General features: G+C 37.8%; 3 protein-coding genes across 5 annotated transcripts in view; 2 read left to right on the top strand and 1 right to left on the bottom strand.

Moving 5' to 3' along the window:
- The window catches only part of LOC124052547 (potassium voltage-gated channel subfamily C member 1-like), a 48112-nt gene extending 39791 nt beyond the window's left edge, over positions 1–8321 (top strand). For both annotated transcript variants that reach the window (XM_046376940.1, XM_046376938.1), the window contains one exon: positions 3073–8321. In XM_046376940.1, the coding sequence (XP_046232896.1) occupies positions 3073–3086 (14 nt within the window). In that variant the 3' untranslated portion in view covers positions 3087–8321. The remainder of the gene's footprint in view (positions 1–3072) is intronic.
- Positions 8322–10599: 2278 nt separating this feature from the next.
- On the top strand, positions 10600–17143 carry LOC124052549 (potassium voltage-gated channel subfamily A member 2-like). Of its 2 annotated transcripts, none has more exons than XM_046376943.1 (3): positions 10600–11640; positions 11905–12644; positions 15010–17143. In XM_046376943.1, exons 2-3 carry the CDS (start codon positions 11958–11960, stop codon positions 15913–15915), a joined length of 1593 nt encoding a protein of 530 aa, XP_046232899.1. In that variant the 5' UTR covers positions 10600–11640; positions 11905–11957; the 3' UTR covers positions 15916–17143. The 2 variants fall into 2 exon arrangements, with proteins under 2 accessions (XP_046232899.1, XP_046232898.1); XM_046376942.1 differs by having other exon boundaries at positions 10601–11640; positions 11888–12644.
- Positions 17144–17955: 812 nt separating this feature from the next.
- Positions 17956–19986, bottom strand: fgf21 (fibroblast growth factor 21). The gene is made up of 4 exons (XM_046377320.1): positions 19245–19986; positions 19034–19111; positions 18757–18860; positions 17956–18671 (listed from the first exon to the last, which is right to left on the bottom strand). Exons 1-4 carry the CDS (start codon positions 19390–19392, stop codon positions 18381–18383), a joined length of 621 nt encoding a protein of 206 aa, XP_046233276.1. The 5' UTR covers positions 19393–19986; the 3' UTR covers positions 17956–18380.
- Between the last annotated feature and the right edge of the window lie 500 nt (positions 19987–20486).

Here is a 20486-nt window from a genome sequence, read left to right as displayed (position 1 = left end):
AATGTGGATGTTACAGTTTGCAGACACTTTGAATAACACTACATTTTCTTGCAGTCCTAGAAAATGTCTGTCCTATTTATCTGCAGTGTAATGTCTTGCTTTCAGGCTACAATTGACTGACAGTGGGTGAGGGAAATAATAAATATCACACAAAGCCACTTTAATTTTAACATTTATTATATAGAAGTAATGTATAGGTCCATATTTACTTTTCTATTTTATCAAAGCTGATCTGAAGACTGTCATAACAGTGGTTCTGTTGAGTATGAAGAATCATACAACACAGTTGTGGCCAGTGCAGATCAAATAGGACACTCTGATGTAAACATTGTTTAAGTGAACAAAACAGGTAGATGTTTAAAGTGCCTCTATGAGGCCCCTGTAGGCTCTGATGTCAATTTAGGAGTTCATGCAAACTAGCTAGATTTAACTAGCTAAACCTTCGAAGCAATTCTTACTAGGTCAGGACATTATTGAACATGTACATATCTGTATCTACACATGTGAATACATTAAAGTCATATGAAATGAATATATCGATGTATACTTTGTGAGAGTGGGGCAGAAATTTTAGTGATTTACTGTGTGTGACATCCAAAAAGTGAATGGTTTTGTCCAGCTAATTGTTCAAAGTGCCAAACTGGCATTACCACTTAGCGACAGAACCTGGCTTTCTGGTTATATATACATATTACTCTGTATTTCAAAATCGAAGAACATTTTTTTGTTATTTTATTGTATCATTTCCATGATTTGTTTGTTTTTTAAAAGCATACTATTATTAATTCAGCTGTAATGCAAAGGATAATTCTGAGTGTGTTTGGGTTGACGTTTGACAAGATCTGGTCCTGTACGGGGTAAATGCACTGTATTCTACTAAATATCAATTTACTATAAATGTACATTAAATGTAAATATTTCAGTGGTTGTTGCTAATATATCCTGAAAGGTGTGAGCACATGGTACATGTGGAGCACACAGCAGAGGCTGTTAAACTAGCTGGTATTATCCACTAAATCAAAGTTATTTAATTTTCATGGAATAAAGTACCCATAGTGTAATGCTGGGCGCACTGTGGTAAAGCAACTATTGATCCTCTTGCACTGATCAACATTCACCAAGAAGTCTTTTAAGGACATCACAAGGCTCAGCTTTATAACATTTTCAGCCATGCTAGTTAACAGTTTTCAGTTCTATGCATATCCCATGTCTTCAGTTAATGTAGAAATATGAATAATGTACATTTAAATGTAACTTTGACCTTCTTGTATCATCAGTCAGTAAACTGTTATGATTTACAGTACCAGCGACCAAAATAATGTCTGCGTGCAACACAAATAACACTGCTTTGGCACTGTTTCAGGATGTTGCTGGTGCCAGAACAAAGACAGGAAAAAAAAAGACAGGAGAGTCTGGCTTATGTCCCAACAAACAGTGGTGTTTTAGGATCAGATAATGGATAATGTCTTTTGACTTGTGTATGTGTGTACCGTTTTGCAAATGCTTAAGTGTAACAGAAGAAGGCATACACAGGAATCTATAAATCTGTTACAGAAACTCTGATTTTGATATATTTAGGGCATTGCAAATTCCTTTGATTCGTATTAAGATCCACATCATGGGGCACGGCATTGCATCTGTATTTAATACAACTTTAATTCAATTCTAAATTTACATCAAAATACTATGTTAATGCAGTTACAAAGTCCATGCTTAATGTTCGAGCATCCATGGTGAGATTAATAGCTGCTGGCTTGTCCTCATAGTGTATGCTGCAGTTTCTTGTATGATGTATGAGGGCCTTTAGTCTCAGTTAATTAAATCCCTAACATACAACTGGTCTTTAAAAAGTATGAATTGTGTCTTGCTAACAGCTTTTCTCTGGAGGAAAACTGCAACTGTAAAATGGAAATTGACAGAGGAGGAGGGTGGAGCAAGAGCAGACGGAAAGAGCTAATGCATTTGCAGTGAAGGATAATAACTGTGTTGGGTTGATGTTTGTTGGTGAGACCACTACGGAAGTGTTTAATCTCCCAGTAAATAACGCATGATGCCAGCATGGGTGAGACAAGAATTGTTTGTTATGACTGTAGGTAAAGAATTAAATGTTCAACCTGCTGTTGTTGACAAACTTTTTCTTGAATTTGCACCTGTGTTTGCATGATGCATCACTTAAGCTGGGGGTTAACAACACTTCCTGAAGTGTTGTTAACTGAATATGTAATTCCACTACTTTCTTCACAAAGTACATGAATCTCTCTCTTAAATGTGACAAACTCATCCATGAATGGCATTCAGTATGTTTGTACATGCCCATCTGTCAAAAAATGTGTTTTTCCGTGAAGTGTACATATCATTCAAATGAATATGTTTGCACCCTCACACACATACGCACACACACACACACACGCACACACGTCAGTGACTAACTGTTCCTTCCTATCACCTAATTTTGTTGTTTGAAATGCACTGTTTTCAAATTCACTCCTGTAAAGATGGTAGCTCTGTTTGTTGAGATCTGGCAAAGTGGAGAGCATGGTGCTGGTCAGTTGGCTGGCAGCTTGTTTTACTTCAGTCTATTGTCTGTTTTTCTAACATTGTCAGCCATCAGTTCTTTTCTCAATTTTGTTGTTCAAGAGTAACTCATGTGTCAACTTTCTGTCTGTATGCTGGGATAGACTGTTTTTTTAATAGCTTTACTAGAGTTGTCATTACATCTTAAATTTGTGCACTTATTTCTGACATGCACAGTTAACCTGCAGTTTACAGGTAATGGTAATCCCTGATTACTTCCTTATTGTATATAATGTTAGTAGCACTGTGGAACTGTGTTATGGAAATCCATGTAATTGACAAATTCCAAATTATTAGAAAATTAAAAAGAAAAGAAAAATCATTTATTTATGACTGGTTTGCATTAGTTGAGTACTTCTTCTTTTGACCAATATAGATACAAGTGCTTATTTGTAATGCTACAAGTTAAGTTTCTGTTTCACTGAACATAATTTATTACAAGATATGTGTATTCTCTGTGAGCTTAATATTAATGGATTTTTGTTCTTGTCTTCACAGTGTTAAGTTTCTAGCATTCGCCTTCTCTCTAATGAGGAGTCAGTAAGCGGTAAACACAAATTTGCGGCGGGAGCCACGTAAGCAACAGGTGTGACACGGCTGGACAGTTTAAAGGAGATTTTTGGGGTGACAAGAGGGAGACCAGAGGTTAATCACGAATTAAAAAAGTCTTATGGTCTGCTCCTCACGTTGTTACCAAAGCAGCCTCTTGGAACTCCATTTACGACTACATTTTTGACAACTGTCTGACTGACCTTTTTCCCCCCTCCCTTTTTTTCGGCTAACAGACTGAGCATTGCACTGACACACTCTGGGAGAGACGAGGACTCCTGATTACACATTCCAGATGAAATATCTCTGACAACATTATACTCGCCATCTTGTACGATGACCAACTCGGTACCATCTACAGTGCTGAACAACTGAGCAACTTCACAAGTTTCAGAAAAAAAAAACAACAAAAAAAAACCCACACATGCACTTGTCTTCATGAAGGACTGAATGAACAATGTAGCATCTCTGCTAACATACTGTAGCATTTGTTGGCTGGGAAATAACTTGACTTAATCCATCAAGAGTTCAAAGAGAGAGGAATTTATGCATTCAAAGGATCTTTTAGATGTCATTTTCCTCCTGGGTTCCTTTGAAGTGAAGAAAAATATAGAGTACATGAGAGACAAAGGATTGGTTTTTCTCATTAAATCCCTTGACATTTGAAAACAAAAAGAAAAAAGAAAATACAGACAGTGCATATGAAATCGATTACAAATGCAGAGTATTTACCAACACCCATTCTATAGTCCCTCATTCAAGTTTAGTACTTGTGCAGCATGATCGCCACTGAACCTATGTCTTCCATTCACTGCTATCAGACTGAAACACTGCCCTTTTCACAAGTACTGAGATAATAAAAACAGCACTAACTATGAAGTTAAACAAATGAAGCACATGTAGCATTAGCTCAAACTTGTTAGCACTTACTGCTCATTTAGACTCAACTGAAACCATAAGGAAAAACTGGTGGAAAAAGACTTATCTTTATCTCTCATGTACTGCCATGGGCTTACCCAGAAATCCACGTGGGATACCAAAGGTCCTGTAGCATGCACTTGCTGAATGACCTTCTGTATTGTACAGTCGATTAGGAGAACTATTCCATTTTGGATGAGGTTTGTACTCATCCTTATACTGGCTGTTGTCTCTGTTTGCTACAGTCATTACTCTAAAAGTACTCAGTCCTTTAACTGCCACTGGAATCCCATCCCCATATGCACATTTCAAATATTACAAGTATTTTTCACAAGTCTGACTGACATAGTGCTGTCATGAGGAGCAAAAAGACTGACTAAAGGAGACAAAAGTCCCAGAGACGATTGTCTATCTTCAGTATCGAGGGATATTGGCCTGCCTATTAGATGTAATTACAATGAAAAGACCATTCCTACCACAAGAACACTTTACATCACATAATCCATTAGCTGGAAAGTCTGTGTTGTCATTTTTTAAAGGGACCAATCAGATAAAAGTTAACCCTAACACAAAGGCGACACTGCCAATTAGGCACAAGAATTCCCAGATGAATACTGCCCCATCTCTCTCTCTCTCTCGTCCATCTTGCCGCCAACGACTGCCTCACAGGCAAGTCAATGTCAAGCAAAGGATGGCCCATCAGGGGAACCTTGGGAGAACAGGAGAATGAGAAGAAATGGACCAAGAGTAGAGCAAGTGTGGAAGTGTACAAATAGAACAAATCTATATTTTGATAAACAAATCAACTATCCATGGCTTTGGAGGAGTTTTATGTCTGGTCCAGAATGGAAGAAAGAAAAAAAAATCAGATGCAAATGTTAGAAAAATAGAAAATTTGGCATCATGAAATGCAATTAAAACCCTGGAAAACAATGAGAAGTGAATATTTTGTCGTGGTGCGTGGATGAAGTTGTTTTCCCCAAAAGCATCGGCAAAATGCTTTTCTGAAAGACTGAGCAATGACAGACTCTTGCCTACAAAGACACAGGGATGACAAAGGATGGACGCTGAGATAAACAAATGAGAAAAAAAGATAATGCATTTTTGTAACTTTGTTTACCAGCATGACTACTTTGCATGACTGTCTTTTCTGCAAGCCCTTAGTTAAAAGACGAGGGTGCTAGAGATACAAAAAAAGTATATATAAAATGAATTAAAAAAATGTTATATGCAATTAATGTTTTAAAAAAGATTATAATGAAAGAGAAGAGCTATATTTTGTTTTGAAAAGTAAAAAAAAAATGTGAATATTGAAACATGTATGTTTGCAAAGTACCTGAACTATGTTTTGTTTGATGAAATCTCTCTGCTACTACTGCCCTACATTCCTCATTCCAGTCTTTTTGACCACTTCCATAGTTTTACTTTGTTATGCATTGAGCGGTACATTTTCCAACCATTCGATCAATAGCGATCATTCAAGACTTTGCCAAATTATAGCATTTGCGCAAAGGATGTTTATTGTTAAAAGTCTATGTTTTCCTCCTTGAATCATTTGCACAACTACCGTAGCAGCAGCAGTAACAGCAGCAGCAGTTCTAAAACAACAGCTCTCCATACTACAACTTTGACTGCTTGATTAGTGCTCATAATTAGCTTTTTTTTTTTTTTTTTTTGGCAATAATACACGTCTTGTCTCATGATTGTAGCAGGGCAAATGGAGAACCTCGAGAGTATCTTTACCGCCTCAGTGTTAAAGAGATTCATAAAGGCCTTGGCTGACCCATGGCAGGATTTTGCTGGGATAGGCAGTTCTGTTCCACTAGTCCGAAGTAGAAAAATGGGAGTACAAGTGCAGGTTTTCCAATAAAAACCATTAACAGGCTATGAAATTTCCTACATGGATGAACAATCAAGAGAGATTTCAGGTTTGCATGGAACCAACTGCCATTCCAAAGTTTGTGTGTGGTTTAAAGGACTCAGGTGTGTCGATGGTGTGTGTGGATGTAGGTGTTTTGCTATTTTCATTCTAACATAATAAATTCTAGTATATAGACGACGATAATGTGAACACCTCACAGTGATGTGTAAAAAAACGCATGCGTTGTAACTTGATAATCTCTCGAGGAGGGGAGCAGAGTCTTGACACATCCCCTTCAGTCTCCCGTCATTGTTTGTCATGAATCCAGTCTTGATAACGATGAACACTGTGCCGTGTCGCAGAGCAGAAACGTCTTCCTCTGAGAGGCAACCGAAAACTACTCACACTCACAGTGACAGCATGAGTGTGTAGAGGTAGCTCATCTTCGTTTTTTTAGATGATCAGGTTTTTGCATCTGTCATTACTCATGGAGATAGCGTCATCCAGCTGGCTAGTTGGCAGCTCATTACAGCACACAAACACAGACGTGAGCACCAATCAAAGAGACCCAGAGCTTCCAAAATGATGTCAGTTAAGTACTAGTAAGTGTTGCAAGACAGAGAGAATGAGAGATACCAGTGTCCACCAAGGGGAGATTGATGTGAAAAAAAGAAGTCTTGCTGAAAAATCATCTCACTGTTGAGTGCTCTCAAAAGAGCGCATCTACCTTGGTTTGGTATTCAAAGTGAGTTTCAGGCCCTGCTGGTCCAGGGCTCAGCTCAGGCAGCTGAATGGTCCTCTGTCTGTTCCTAGCACATTACATTTGGAGGTTCACCAGAATATGAGACTCAGTTGTGTGATGTAGACTACATAGACTATTCAAGGTTTTACAGGTTGTAGAAACTTCTGTCTATTTGTAAAAAAAAAAAAAAAATGTTCCATGGGATTTTGTTTTGGTCCCGTATCTTTTTAAAACTCCCAATTTCAGTTCCCTTTTTGGAAGGCATTAAGCAACTATGGCTTTGATGGTCACAAAGATGTTTATGAATATTTCAGAGGTTAACTTCTAGCAATGGTGTGCACACTTGCAAAAACTTTGTGCTTCACCCAGCTGCTTGCGTTTTCATAGCCAAGTACTGTCTTTTTCTTTCTTTCTTTCTTTCTTTATGTTTATTGTTAAGTTTGCCATTTCTTCATTCTCTACATTGTGATTACTCTGCCAAACCAGGCTGAAAAAGATGTCTTTCCTTTTCTATTGCGTAATACTGCCATTTGATTTAGTCATGTTGAAAAGAATTACAATGTTGAGAGTGCTAAGTCTGTTTTATTTTCTCAATCTCTTTTCTGCATCTTGTTACAAAATGTATATGATTTCATGTGTACCTGCCACTCACATAACCAAAATAACAAAGATGCTTTGTATGGTAAGTAGGTGCCACTTTTAAACGGCTAATGTTGTAACAATATTATGACATGCCCTCTCCAGGTATACGGAAAGCGTTAGGTGGTCCTTGGATGACATCCACTATTATATCCAATTTTATTTCTTTATGTGCCTGTTTCTGTTGAATAGACTTTCTGTTTTTCTTTTATTCTTCATTAAGGACATAGTATGCAATCTGCACCACGAATGCCACTGATTGACACTTACTGTATGCTCCCTGAGATGCAGATGTTCTGTCATCAGTTCAGTTGAGTGCAACCACATGTAGTGGCTTTATGGTTTTCCATAGAGTGACTTAGCAATCGCACTAACCTAAAAAAAAAATTTTATTTTACAACAATTAAAAGACGAGAGTCATTTTAGAGGAAATATTACCGTTCTGAAAAGAATTTTCTAATACATTTATGATTAACATTTATGATCTCATTTTATTTTGAAAGAATCTAACAAACATCATAATATCATATCAATATATCTAATATTATAGATTAACATCATTTATGTAAGCATTCCAAAGATAAAAGTTTTATGTTCATTTTACATGTCATCAAATTGTATAAAACAGACTTAGGTACTAGTCCATTGTACTACGGTCTTAGTAGGAGAGTGAATGGGGAGGAGGTGGTCACTGGAGTATCTGGTTGGGACTTATGCCGGATTTTATTTTTGAAATGTTGGAACACAAAGAGCAACTCATCAAGAACTGTATAAAGTCTATTTCAACGGAATGTTCATGATCTATCTTTTTATATTTTGAAGAAAAAATAGAAACATATCAATAAAGTGTCATAATTGAACATATTTCTACTATTGAGACTTAAAGTGTATGAATGTCAACGCGACCTAATGTGAACCAATCTCCATAGCAGCTTGAATGAACAACTGATTAAAAGTCATGAGATGCTTTTTCAGAGACATTAAAACTGCTTAAAATCATTGAAATGAACTTAAAATAAATGAAAAAAGTGACATGAACGGTGTGTCAGTTTGTTTACCGTTTCTAACTGAAAATGTGTGCTCCTGTGCAGACTGACTCAGACTATAACATTCTGTGCTGACTGTCACAGTTAACATCAGCCTGTCAGGAACAGGATACCTCAATACAGTGACTGATATAATCCAGCATGAAGTGAAGACACAATAAAAATAAGTCTTGTATGAAACTGAAGGATGACACATTAAATTTATGACTGGAAGTTTAAGAATATGGCATATTTTGATGCCAGTATTTCCAGGAGGGTCCAGCTGTCATGTTTTTAGAAAGTGGCTGCTGCATTAAGCCATTTGAGCTTCTAAAATAAAGACTTGTCATATAATGCTAATCCATAATTGTGAGGTCAGCTGTAACGGTGGCGTGATATTTGATAACAATGAGGTAATCCAAGAGCTGTTTTTCTTTACCGCTGCATGTTGTAACTTTAACTTCTAATATCTGTGAAACCAGACACCAACATGCTGCGATCATAAGCATCTGGAGTATTTCTTAACTGATGGAGAATAATTCTATTCTTGGGCCCAATAGCAGAGATTTTAAGATTTGGGAGAAAATGGAAAAAAAAATAGGAGGTTTCCTCAAGGCGGTAAACATGAAAATTAAATGCTTTACAGTCATTTTAAGTAAATGAATCAGAATTACAAAAGCTCTATAGGTGAGCCATCAGATGGAATAAAAAGTAACACAGACAATCCTTAATGATATAAACAATGTAAATTATGGCAAGGGAAGAGGTTTTGAAAATCAAGGCAGTTTGGTTATTTGAAGCTTAATATCATACCTGCTTTGTGGTAGAAAGTTACTAAAAATCTGCCTTTTTTTGACAAATGCTTGAATCAATGAGTCACAGGACCATAAGCTGATGTAAGGATCACTTGCTGAGAAGTAGTAATGTGGCCCTGATGAGTCATCTGTTTTCTACTTATGGGTGCTCAGTGGCTGTTTCACACTGTTCTACGTGCTGATGAATTGGTGGTGGTACAGTATGTGCAGCCATCTCTTGAGAGTCACAAGATCTCGGGATTTTTCTGCATAGCTCCACGTAAGCTCCAACAGTTTCAATTTAAAGGTATTTTACAGAACCAGAAACCCCTACTTCTCTGTCACAGCATTCCCTTATTCAGGATTATGATACACAATGTTGATAATATCTATACATATGTGTGTGTGTGCATGTGTGTGTGTGTGTGTGTGTTAAAACTTTGGATTCATGTATAGATTTATTTTGTCCACATTCTGTAGGAGTTTATTGCTTTTCAAGCAACTTCAGATAAGGGTTATCAGTCTCATAGTATGTAGTCTTAGTCATATCATTTGATGACATGTTATGTGATCAAACGTGAGCAGTGTATATTTATTCTGTGTCTGAGGGCAGCTGTGAGGAAATGTCGGCAGTGGCTTCTCTCAGTTTGTTCTCCATTGTGCCAAAACATCACCTCCCTCTGGTGGTAATACACAGTAGTGTCTGTTATGGGGGGTTCACAGGGATGAAGAGCTATGACTAATGACAGTAAATCTGACTGCTTCAGTCTTTGTTAATGTTGTTGTTTTTTGTTTGTTGTTTATTTATATCTTGTTTTAACCCCAAATTCATGCAAAATGCTAAATTTTAAAATTGTTTCTTTAGTGTTGTTATCATGATTATGTTTTCCTCTAACTCCATGATTCCATTTTGTTTTTAAGCCATTGCTGAAAAAATACAACAACAGCAACAACAAAAATGTAATTCCTTTGTTTAAGAGCAAATTTTCTGCTTTTTTGTTTTTATGTCACAAGTCTGGGCCAGTAGATTAAAATTAGATATTTAATGATAGAGGACAGCTCACATTAAGTATACAAGCTAGAATCATACTATTTTCTCAGTATAAGATTATCATTTTTGCTGCCACTGTAACATATAACCTTTGGCCCCATATACATGATGCCACATGCACAGTCTTAAGTGACTCCAAGGTGGCGGTTCAGGTGGTGACCGTGCCCTGCTGTAGCATACTGTGTGACACAAAGAAATCCTGCCAGGATAAGCAACACATTCAGAAACTGGCGGAGGCTGGTCACGATTTTGAGATGATGGTAAAAGGCGGACTGAAAGGGTTCAGTGTTCTTTGAAGTCCCTCGAAGTCACACCACCAAATAGCCTTCAAAATGCATGACAAGCAAACACCCTGTTTGTTTGTTATGAAGAATTCTCAGAAATTTAATAACAAACTTAACCTTTTCAGAAATACAGAAATTCAGAAACACAGTGCTGAAATACAGTAGGCGTAGCTAAGACTAAGATTCAAACAGATGGCAGGAATGTGCCATCTAAATCCTGCAACAGTTGAATCACACGAGTGATGACTTACCTGTGTGTATTTTGAACAGCTACTTTTACCCAGTTGCTTGTATGAGGTGATGCAGCAAAACTTGGAGGCAAAAAATAATCACTGATTCTGCATCATATATTCAAATTGATACAGTTTGCAAATTTGCTATATTTATAATATAAGAAATGTTTTCTGTGTTTCAATGGTTAAATATTGTTTGATGACATAAAGAAATTTGAGTTTTTATCACTTTAAGAGAGCAGGAGCAGGAAATTTAGTTTTATATGTTTGGTGATTATGCAGTGTAATTTATGGATGTGGACTCAAATCAAGTGAGTAAATGCAAACTTTTTATTTAGCAACATTAGCAAGTAATCACACATGAAATATTTGCTGTTTATCTGGAAAAGAATAATCAATCTATATGTTCTTTCAATAACTATGAGAGTTCCACACTTTTCTATTTTTACTTAATAAACATTTAAATAAAAAGTAAAATACGTCTGGGTCAATGAACAGTGGGGGGCCTCATTCAGTCAGAGTGCCATGCTTGTTACAGAGGCTAACACCATGTAGTGCCAGGCAGAGGTGATATTTGATAGGGTGGTTGAAGGTTGTCTTGCCCCAAAGCTAAAATGGAGGGAAAGGACAGGGAGGGGCTGGAGAGGTGTAGCAGAGATTGAATTTCAACGGGACAGCATTCCTAAAAAATTTCAAGACAGACAACATGAGGCAGCAAGAGACAGGGCAAGACCGTGAGTGTTCCCTTAGCCAACAACTGGAAGCACAGTTTGTGTACAACCTGGTCAGAGAGTTTAACCGAACTGCCGGTGGACTAAAGGTAGACCCGCCAAGCCAAACAGGGACTTTGTGTATACGCAGACGGACATGATGACAGCGAAAAAGACAGACAACCTGATGAGCCACAGGAGACCAGCAATGTGATTTTTCATCCTGCCATTAGTCTCTGTCAGCAGCTGTTTTACACTTAGTGAGTAAATGCTTTCATTTCACTAACTTGGTACCAAAAATACTTGTTGTTGTTACCCTTTTAAATAAGATAATTAAGTAACTTCAAGAATTTTTTAGCAGCCTTTTGGCTCAATGTGTCCATTTTGCTGTGATGAGATGTTAATGATGAACAGACACTGGTATAGTATCTCCCCTTCAGCCTTTTGCTTCTAATGCTTATCAGCTGAAATCCAAATCCACTGATGGAGCTATCACTCTGGTTTTAGACATGGTTTGCTTTTAGGTCCAGCTTTACAACTTCTAAGGAGAGTGATTTGTTGCGTTCCCTGCCCTGGCATGGACAGAGGTGACCCACATGAAGATGAAAGAGGAGGGAGAGGGAACAAGAGTGATGGAGAGAAAGATAAACAGCTCAAGAACCAGCTCAACAGTGAGGAGAAAGGAGAGAAGGAGATCAAAGTGAATGAGAAAGAGAAGAGGAAAGAGAGCCGGCGGTCTGGGTCTCTATGGAGAAATGGATGGGCGCTGAGTGAAAGGCTGGCCATCAATGTCTCAGGGATGCGTTATGAAACTCAGCTTCGCACCTTAGCCCAATTCCCCGACTCCTTGCTTGGGGACCCCAGGCGGAGGTCACGATACTTTGACCCAATTCGAAATGAGCTCTTCCTGGACCGCAATCGGGCCTGCTTTGATGCCATCCTGTATTTTTACCAGTCAGGTGGGAGGCTTCGGAGGCCTGCCAACATACCCTTGGACATCTTTATGGATGAGCTGATGTTCTATGAACTGGGAGAGGAGATCATGAACCGTTTCAAGGAGGACGAAGGTTTTCCAAAAGAGGAGGAGAGCCCGCTGCCATCCAATGAAATCCAGAGAAGACTATGGATGCTGTTTGAGCACCCTGAGTCCTCGTCAGGCGCACGTATCATAGCCATCATCAGTGTTATGGTCATTGTGGTGTCCATCCTCATCTTCTGCCTGGAGACTCTACCGGACTTCAGGAATGAGAAAGAGACACGAGAGGTAGGACATGTGATTGATGAAAGCACAATCTTGCTGAGTATAAAGAGGTGTCAAGGATGGTGAGTAGAGATTTTAAGGTAACATCAGCACTGTCAATGGGAATATCATTGAAAGAGGAAACTGCAGATTGAATCAAATCAAATAAAAAAATTCTTATTCATGTCAAAGGTAAACATTATTATTATTTTATGAGTAGTTATTTTAAAAATACAAACCAATGAAGCCACCGGCATATGAGGTCTTGAATGGGATGTGATGTGACTGATATGGGAAGCAGGTAAACACACTTGTCACAGTGTGTTAGGAGGAAAAACACTGACATGGGGACAGCTATTTGCCAATATGTCTGGAAGCAGACCAGCGAGAGACAGACAGAGAGAGAGAGAGAAAGAGACTCCTGGAAGCTCATGGTGTGATTATTTTAGTCTGCAGTTAAATTTGATACACTCGGATTCAGGAAATGCTAAAGGGTACAGGGAGTAACCGGTGGGGTTTGGAATACAAACAAAAGGAGAGAAAGACAAGACCCGGTGAGAAGATAGTTTGGTATGCTAATAAAAGGTCACACAAGTGACCGAACACATAGGCATAGGTGAGCCAAAGCCTTCCGGTGGCTTAGAACCAGAGACTAAAAGGTCTCACAGGATGGCAAATGTACGTTGGGTCATGTTAACACATTCTTCCAGGACTGCTGTGCTAGGCCAAGCTGCCTTTGCACAAGGGAGCTGCCAGGAAACTACTGTAATTTACTCCAGTCCAAGTCAACGGCAGACTCACTGAACTGCACTGGCAGTGTTACAAAGCTGCAGATGCCAGGGAGGTGGGATAGTGACGAAGGTGGAGATGGATGAGGAGCGGTGGAGCAAGACGCTCTCATGTTTCTCTTCGAAGATCTCACGGGGTTATATTTAGTCTTAGGAGAGCCTCTGGAGTGGATCAACACATAGATGTTCACCTTTAGTAATAAACACTGTCACTGACCTGCTACTGAAAGTCATAAGAAATGATCTAGGTTTATTTAAACTACCCTGAAACTTGATACGTTACACACAGCCCATTACAGCATACTAAACTGATCCTTTTATATCCATATCATCCGTTTTCACACTTTTAACTTGATGTTAGGTGTAAGATGCTTTAAACGGGCACTATCTAATGCTTGAATGTAATGCTGACTGACACGGAAAATGGAAAGACAGGTGGACTGAAAACGAGATAGGTGAAACGATGATTGAAATGTAATGCCACAGATGTCAGGCGCTTTTATGATGTTGTCAACATTGGTAGCCAATGAGAAGGTGGACGACATATTGAAGTTCTATGTAGTTTATTACACTACCATGAAAACAGTATCTCAGTATTGGCTTGTAAAATGACATCAAAGAATATACAGTAATAGCCCTACATGTTAGGGAATAGTTTGACATTTTGGGAAATTAGTTTATTTGTGTTGTTGTCCTGACTTAGATGTTGAGACATTTTCATGTCTGTGTAGTAAATACATGATGTAGCTGGAGACACTAGTTGGTTAGTTTAGTATAAAGACTGTCAAAGATCAAGATCATCCTACAGATGGACAAACATATACATAGGTAATTAAAAAATAGACCAATATATGCAGTTACTTATATAAACATATACATGTATATACATAGGATATAATTTTGTAATGCATTTTTTAAATTTGCATCTGAGTGAATGTAAAGAGCAGCAATAAGATGGTAAGAAAGGGAAACATCAGTTTGTCGTTTTATGCAGGTTATGTGTCCGGCAATTCCTAGCCAACAAATGTTATTACTTTTTCTTTGTGTCATTTACTTTAGACTTGACAATGTTGATGAGGTGTTTATTACTGAGCTCTAGGGTCACTTCACACCCATCTAATTTTATCCTGACATTGAGGTGTTTCAGTTTTATCCAAATCAAAAATTAATGGTGTGAAACTGCAGAACTGTTTTGTGATGAAAAGAGCTGCTCTTGGTATAGATTGAACTGAACCTTGGTTCAGTTTATTTCCTGGGTCAAAAGTGATAGTAATAATTTCGACTTTTAGATGAATTGCAAGAATTTCTGGCCAAAACTAGCAAAACAGGAATGTTGGTTTAGGCCCTGGTCCAGCAGGCCCTTAGAGGTGTTGTTAGGTGCATTTTGCTTCTCTTGGACAGAATTGTTTGTGCTAATTTAAGCTAACTGCTGGTCTAAGCTTAGTCTCAGCAAGAAAGTCAGTAAACATATTTCCTAAGATGGTGAGATTTTTACCTTAAGTGGTGTTAAATTATTTAAAGTTATAGTTATTGTTGTGTTTTCATTATGGTGATACTTCTGCTGTACTTTATCTTTCCTGTCTGCCATGTCTTTCCATCAGGAATATTTTTACAGGTACCACTCCCAGGCAAAGAACGTGTCTGAGAACATGCCTCCTCCATCTGGTGTTTTCCATGACCCCTTCTTCTTGGTGGAGACCATATGTATATGCTGGTTCTCCTTTGAGCTCCTCATGCGTTTCACATGCTCACCCAGCAAGATGCGCTTCTTCAAGGATGTCATGAACATCATTGATTTCAGTGCCATCCTGCCCTATTTTGTCACTTTGGGAACAGAGCTGGCCAAGGACAATGATGCCTCTCCAGCCACATCTTTGGCCATCATCAGAGTCATCAGGTTAGTAAGAGTTTTCAGGATCTTCAAGTTGTCTCGTCACTCAAAAGGCCTCCAGATCCTTGGTCAGACACTGAGGGCCAGCATGCGTGAGCTGGGCCTGCTTATCTTTTTCCTTTTTATTGGCGTCATCCTCTTCTCCAGTGCCATCTACTTTGCTGAGGCTGACCACACCAATACAGCCTTTATCAGTATACCACATGCCTTCTGGTGGGCAGTTGTCACCATGACCACAGTGGGCTATGGTGACATGTACCCAGAGACAGTGTGGGGTAAGTTAGTGGGCTCGATGTGCGCCATTGCTGGTGTGCTTACTATATCTCTGCCAGTGCCTGTCATAGTGTCCAACTTTAGCTACTTCTACCATCGAGAGACTGAATGTGAGGATCAAACTGAGTACACCCATGTCAAGACAAGTCTATGGGACAATGATGATCCAGAAGAGGAGGAAATAGAGGAAGGCGACGGGTATCCAGAGGGAGATTATTATGCCATTGAGGGCATCTGCAACCCTCTGAACGGGACACTGTTAGGTGGACTGTGTACAGGACAAAGCACAGAGTTCAGAGGAGGAAATATGTATCTGAGGGAACCACTTGTTACTCAAGTTTAGGAACCATGAGTGTTGATTTGTGCCATTTGACAAAGGACGAAGTAAATGAAAAAGAAGGAGAAAAAAACAATGAATATGAGTTCATAGGTCTACAGGTCCCAAAGAAACAAACTGGCCAAGAGAAACTGGTGAATAATGAAGTAAATATAATATATAAATATAGCACAAATTTTGGCTTTGATACTTTTCATTGCCTTTCCTTGTTCATTTATAGGTACTTATTAAAGCAATACCCATCCAGTTGCTCAAATGCAACTTTTATATAAAGATTTAAAAAAGCAAGAAAAAGACAGCGATATTATATTCTCAGGGTCATGATACAAGTATAATGTAAGCTGTTATTTATTAATGCTATAAGCTCTTGTTAGAAATAAAAATGACTTTTTGAATGTCTGTTCTGTGCCTTGAAACTATGATGTCTTAGTGCTGTCACCTTGTGGCTTAATGTTTGAAGTGGAGGCACATAGATTATCAGTAATTTAGATGTTATTCATCATCAAAACTCAACCATACACCAGCAATGCTGTCATGACAGGCAGGCTTTCATAAACTCACCCCAAATTCTCAACATTCTCTGTATGTCACATACAAAGTTCACATTTGTGTACTTTTGGCTTGTGTGTCCTGAAGCGACACTGAAGCCATGTTACCTATTTGTATTAAAGTTTTGATTGCTATGGCAAAAAAATTCTGTATTTAACTGCTTAATCATGCACTCAGTGTTTTTAATAAAGACTATATTTTATTAATTTTCTTAAAAAAAAGTAGTGTCATTTGGTTGCCTGTGCTATTGGTAAAATCATATTTGCCTGTTAAATATAGTAGTGTTATTTTAGGATATGAAATACAACAAACAGTTACATTTAATCCTTCACTGCTTAGGCTACTGCATCTCTTAGCTCAACATTTAATCATGGGTGTTTGCCAGATCGAATCTGTGTCTCAATTTTGTATGGCCATGACCAACCTTTTCCACAGCTACTAAGCTGTCAGATGGAATAGCTTCCAACAACAATGCTCTCAGTTTCACTGGAACACATAAGACTTTCCACAACATCACAATGGTGACCTATGTTAAGTTATGTGTACTGATGCAACATGGCACGTGTAAACTGCTTCCGCAATGTGTTTTAGTGTTTTGTGTTAATGCTGTTAGTTTAACAGACAGTAAAAGGCAAATAAATTTAAATAAATTTTATGTGAAATAAACAAACATGATTCACGATTACTGGAAGAGTTTCTCACTCAGTGAAGCAAATCCAAGACAAAAACAAACCAAAAATGTTTGTGTGATTTTCAACATTACAAGTAAACTGCGTGTTTGTTGTTTGAAGTAGGAAATATGTTTTGTGTTTATGTTAATGTGTTAATCTTATTTTTTAAATTTTATATGCAAAAACTGGTGATTCTAAACCAGATGGTTAAAAAAAATCACAGTCCAGGAAAACCACAACATACTGACATGTATTTTATGCTTGTGTGAATATGGGTTATTTTATGAAGAGGAATTTCATAACACAATCTGACTTTAGCACAGAAATATCTCTCTCTTCAGCTAGTGCTATAGCAAAAAGTTAAGTTGGTCTTTATTTTATTTACATAAAATCACAATTTTGTTTCAAAGGACTTTAGCATTCTATTCATCACTATTCACAAATATAAAACCTTCTGTCTTTCAATAAGGAATAAACTTTATATTTTTGTTGAGTAATAGCCCTGTTTCTCTAAGCAACTGTACACTGTAACAACTCGGCTGTCCAAAACTGTAGAATTTGCAGAAAGTGCTATACTTTGGTGGAAAAGTGAGGTAACAAGTGTATAACAAGTGAGTGAAACTTATTAACCTACTTAGCTCCTCCTCTGCATCATTACTGACTCGTCCACTAGAGAGCACTCCTGTGTTCACAATAATCCATTTTCTCACTCTCTCACCATGAAAGCAGTGACCTTTGGTCTAAATATATTCTTCTCATTGAGAAAATTCATCCTTCCTGTAATTGTTTCATTAGATAGCTGTATCATTGCATGAAAGACTTAGTCAAACAAAACTGAAAAGACAAACAAAAGTGAAACTTTTTATTTATTTTAGTCTAGTCTGGTAAATACACCAGAGTAGCACAATTTTAAGCTTGTTGAACTTTACATTCACATCCGATTGAGAAGGAAAAGATGATGCAACACGAGCCATTTCTTACTCAGACACAAACATGCTTTCACACTACTAACCATAAAATCGCAGAAGTTGTACTCACAATGATTCAGTCTTTAAATAACCATCAAAATATACCACATACACAATAAATAAATAAGTTACATTAATATTGCCCCAACTGAAACATAGTAAGAACCAAAATAACTAAGCTACTAATTTCATAATAAAATCAAGTCTGCAGGTTCTACCTGGTGGATTAAAAAACCCCACAGTTTCAGAAGGTAATGTACCTTCAGTTATTTGTCCATTTTCTTTACTTGTCCAGTGAGAACTGAGGACTGACCATAGTATTTAGACCCATTCCAAGAAGATCGTCAGAGTCCATGTTGAAATATCTCTGACTGTTTGGTGGTTGTTCAGACACACTCTCCCCTGCCAAAGTATTCCTAAGCGGTAGGAATCGAGTGAAGGGGACTGAGTGCCGGTCTGGGGAATGTTTTGATGCCAGAGACACAGGAGATCCATGGTGGGAGGACAGGAAACGAGTGTATCCGTCTGCCAGCAGCAGTTCTCTGAAGGTGCAGTCAGCCTCTGTGTAGTGCCTCTGAAACAGACAACAAATGTAAACTGTTAGGGAAGGACTGGAAGTACACAGACTTTACATTAAAATTTTTCTTTGTTTACTTTACCTGCCCCCTCAAATGGCCTCCACTGTCCACACAGAGAAACAGAGATGATGACTGTCCCTTAATGATTATATGGCCTGGTTTAACTGATTTCAGCTCCAGCACACCTGGAAACACAGATACATAAATAGATGTTTGTTCTTCATAAGTCTCCTGCTGGTTTTTGCATTTTCTAGGCCTCGAATGATCCAGTGTACTGTATGGATGTTTGTGAAAGGAAAACATTCTAAATTGGTCAGACATATACTATTTGTTACTGATTTATCAGCCAAATACTCACTATAAGGGTTCTGAGCATCACTTCCTGACACTCTCCCGTCCAGAGTCATCTGTAGATACATCCCTCGTCTGTGATTATCTGCAATGAAAAGAAAGAGAAATCATAATCACAAAGACCTTAAGATGTTTAAGCACAGTATTATTTCACATGAATTCCCATATTTGCATTAAATCCATTGCTAAATTATTAAAATTAAAAGTATTATAAATACCTGTGTAGAGGTGCACCTCTCTGACCTGACCATTAAAGGATAAAAGTGGGTTGGAGTCAGTTAGATAAAACGATAGAGCAAAAGGAAGTGGGATGATTAAGAGGAAAGGACACAGGTAAGAGAAAGAAGTGTGTGGAAACAAAAACATTTGGAAAACAGATGAAGCAACCCTTTAAATAAGATAAATAAGGAATAAATAGATATAAATAGCTTAATAATATAATAAAATAAATAGAGGATATATGGCTCTGCGCAAGGAAGTTCTTTTCAAACAAATTCTCAACAGGAGCAAGTTTGTGCCCTTTTAAAGGAGTTAGGAGAAGGAGGTCCTTCTTCGTGAGAGTAATGTATGACTCAGACATTTCTACATAATTAAACTGTGATTTAATGTGGAGAGGAAGACCTGTGTTCAAACACTATGTATGGGCTTCTTCCGTCCCATTTACTGTAAGACTTTCTCGCCCCCTAAGGAACACTGAGCTCTTACAGTTCAGGTGGTATAAATTTCATCAGTGCCAAATGGCACATAAAAAATGGGTTTAAATTGAACATGTGTTTCCTACTATTTGCCCTCTTTTAGCAAGTCATTCAACGTTGTTCAAGGACATCTGAATAATAGTGTGTATAATGTATTGCAGTTGCAATTCATGATATTTTTTGAAAGATATGTAAAATTTTTGTGCTTAATTACACATAACCACCAGCTAGAATTTTGACTCTTCCTCATCTTATTCCAACAATACATTTTAGAATCAATTAGTTAAAAAAAAAAACAACAACAAAAAACCCCATCTTTTTACTATTCTAACAATGCATTATCATTTGTCTTTTTAGGTTTATTTGTTCCAGTCCATAAAAACTCTCATTTTCATTTATGATTTGCTCACCCTGACAAATATCCAGAATTCATTCAGTTGTGCTTTGTCACGTGTGGAAAAAAGAACAGCTTCTAGTTACTCAGAGTGATTTTCCATTCAGGCTTCCTCTCCAAAAATATACACATTTCACAACCGCAAAAAGATGGAAGACAAACATATGTCTTTACGTCATCAAATTATAACAAACAATTATGAGTGGGTTTTACGGTGTTTATCTTATTTAGATATGCGTGTGTTTGTGTTAGAGAATGAAGCAAAGAGCGGGTGAAACACATTTACAGGCAAAGACAAGTGTTTACGTGACTGCAGCTGTGCAGTTACTGGAGAAGCTGCACGTCATGCTTGTAAAGTCAGGAGTTAAAAA

This window comes from Scatophagus argus, chromosome 21 (genome assembly GCF_020382885.2).
Source record: "Scatophagus argus isolate fScaArg1 chromosome 21, fScaArg1.pri, whole genome shotgun sequence".
In the NCBI taxonomy this organism is placed as follows: domain Eukaryota; kingdom Metazoa; phylum Chordata; class Actinopteri; family Scatophagidae; genus Scatophagus; species Scatophagus argus.
The sequence above is the reverse complement of the archived record's forward strand: the minus strand, read 5'-3'. Positions and strand labels throughout refer to the sequence as shown.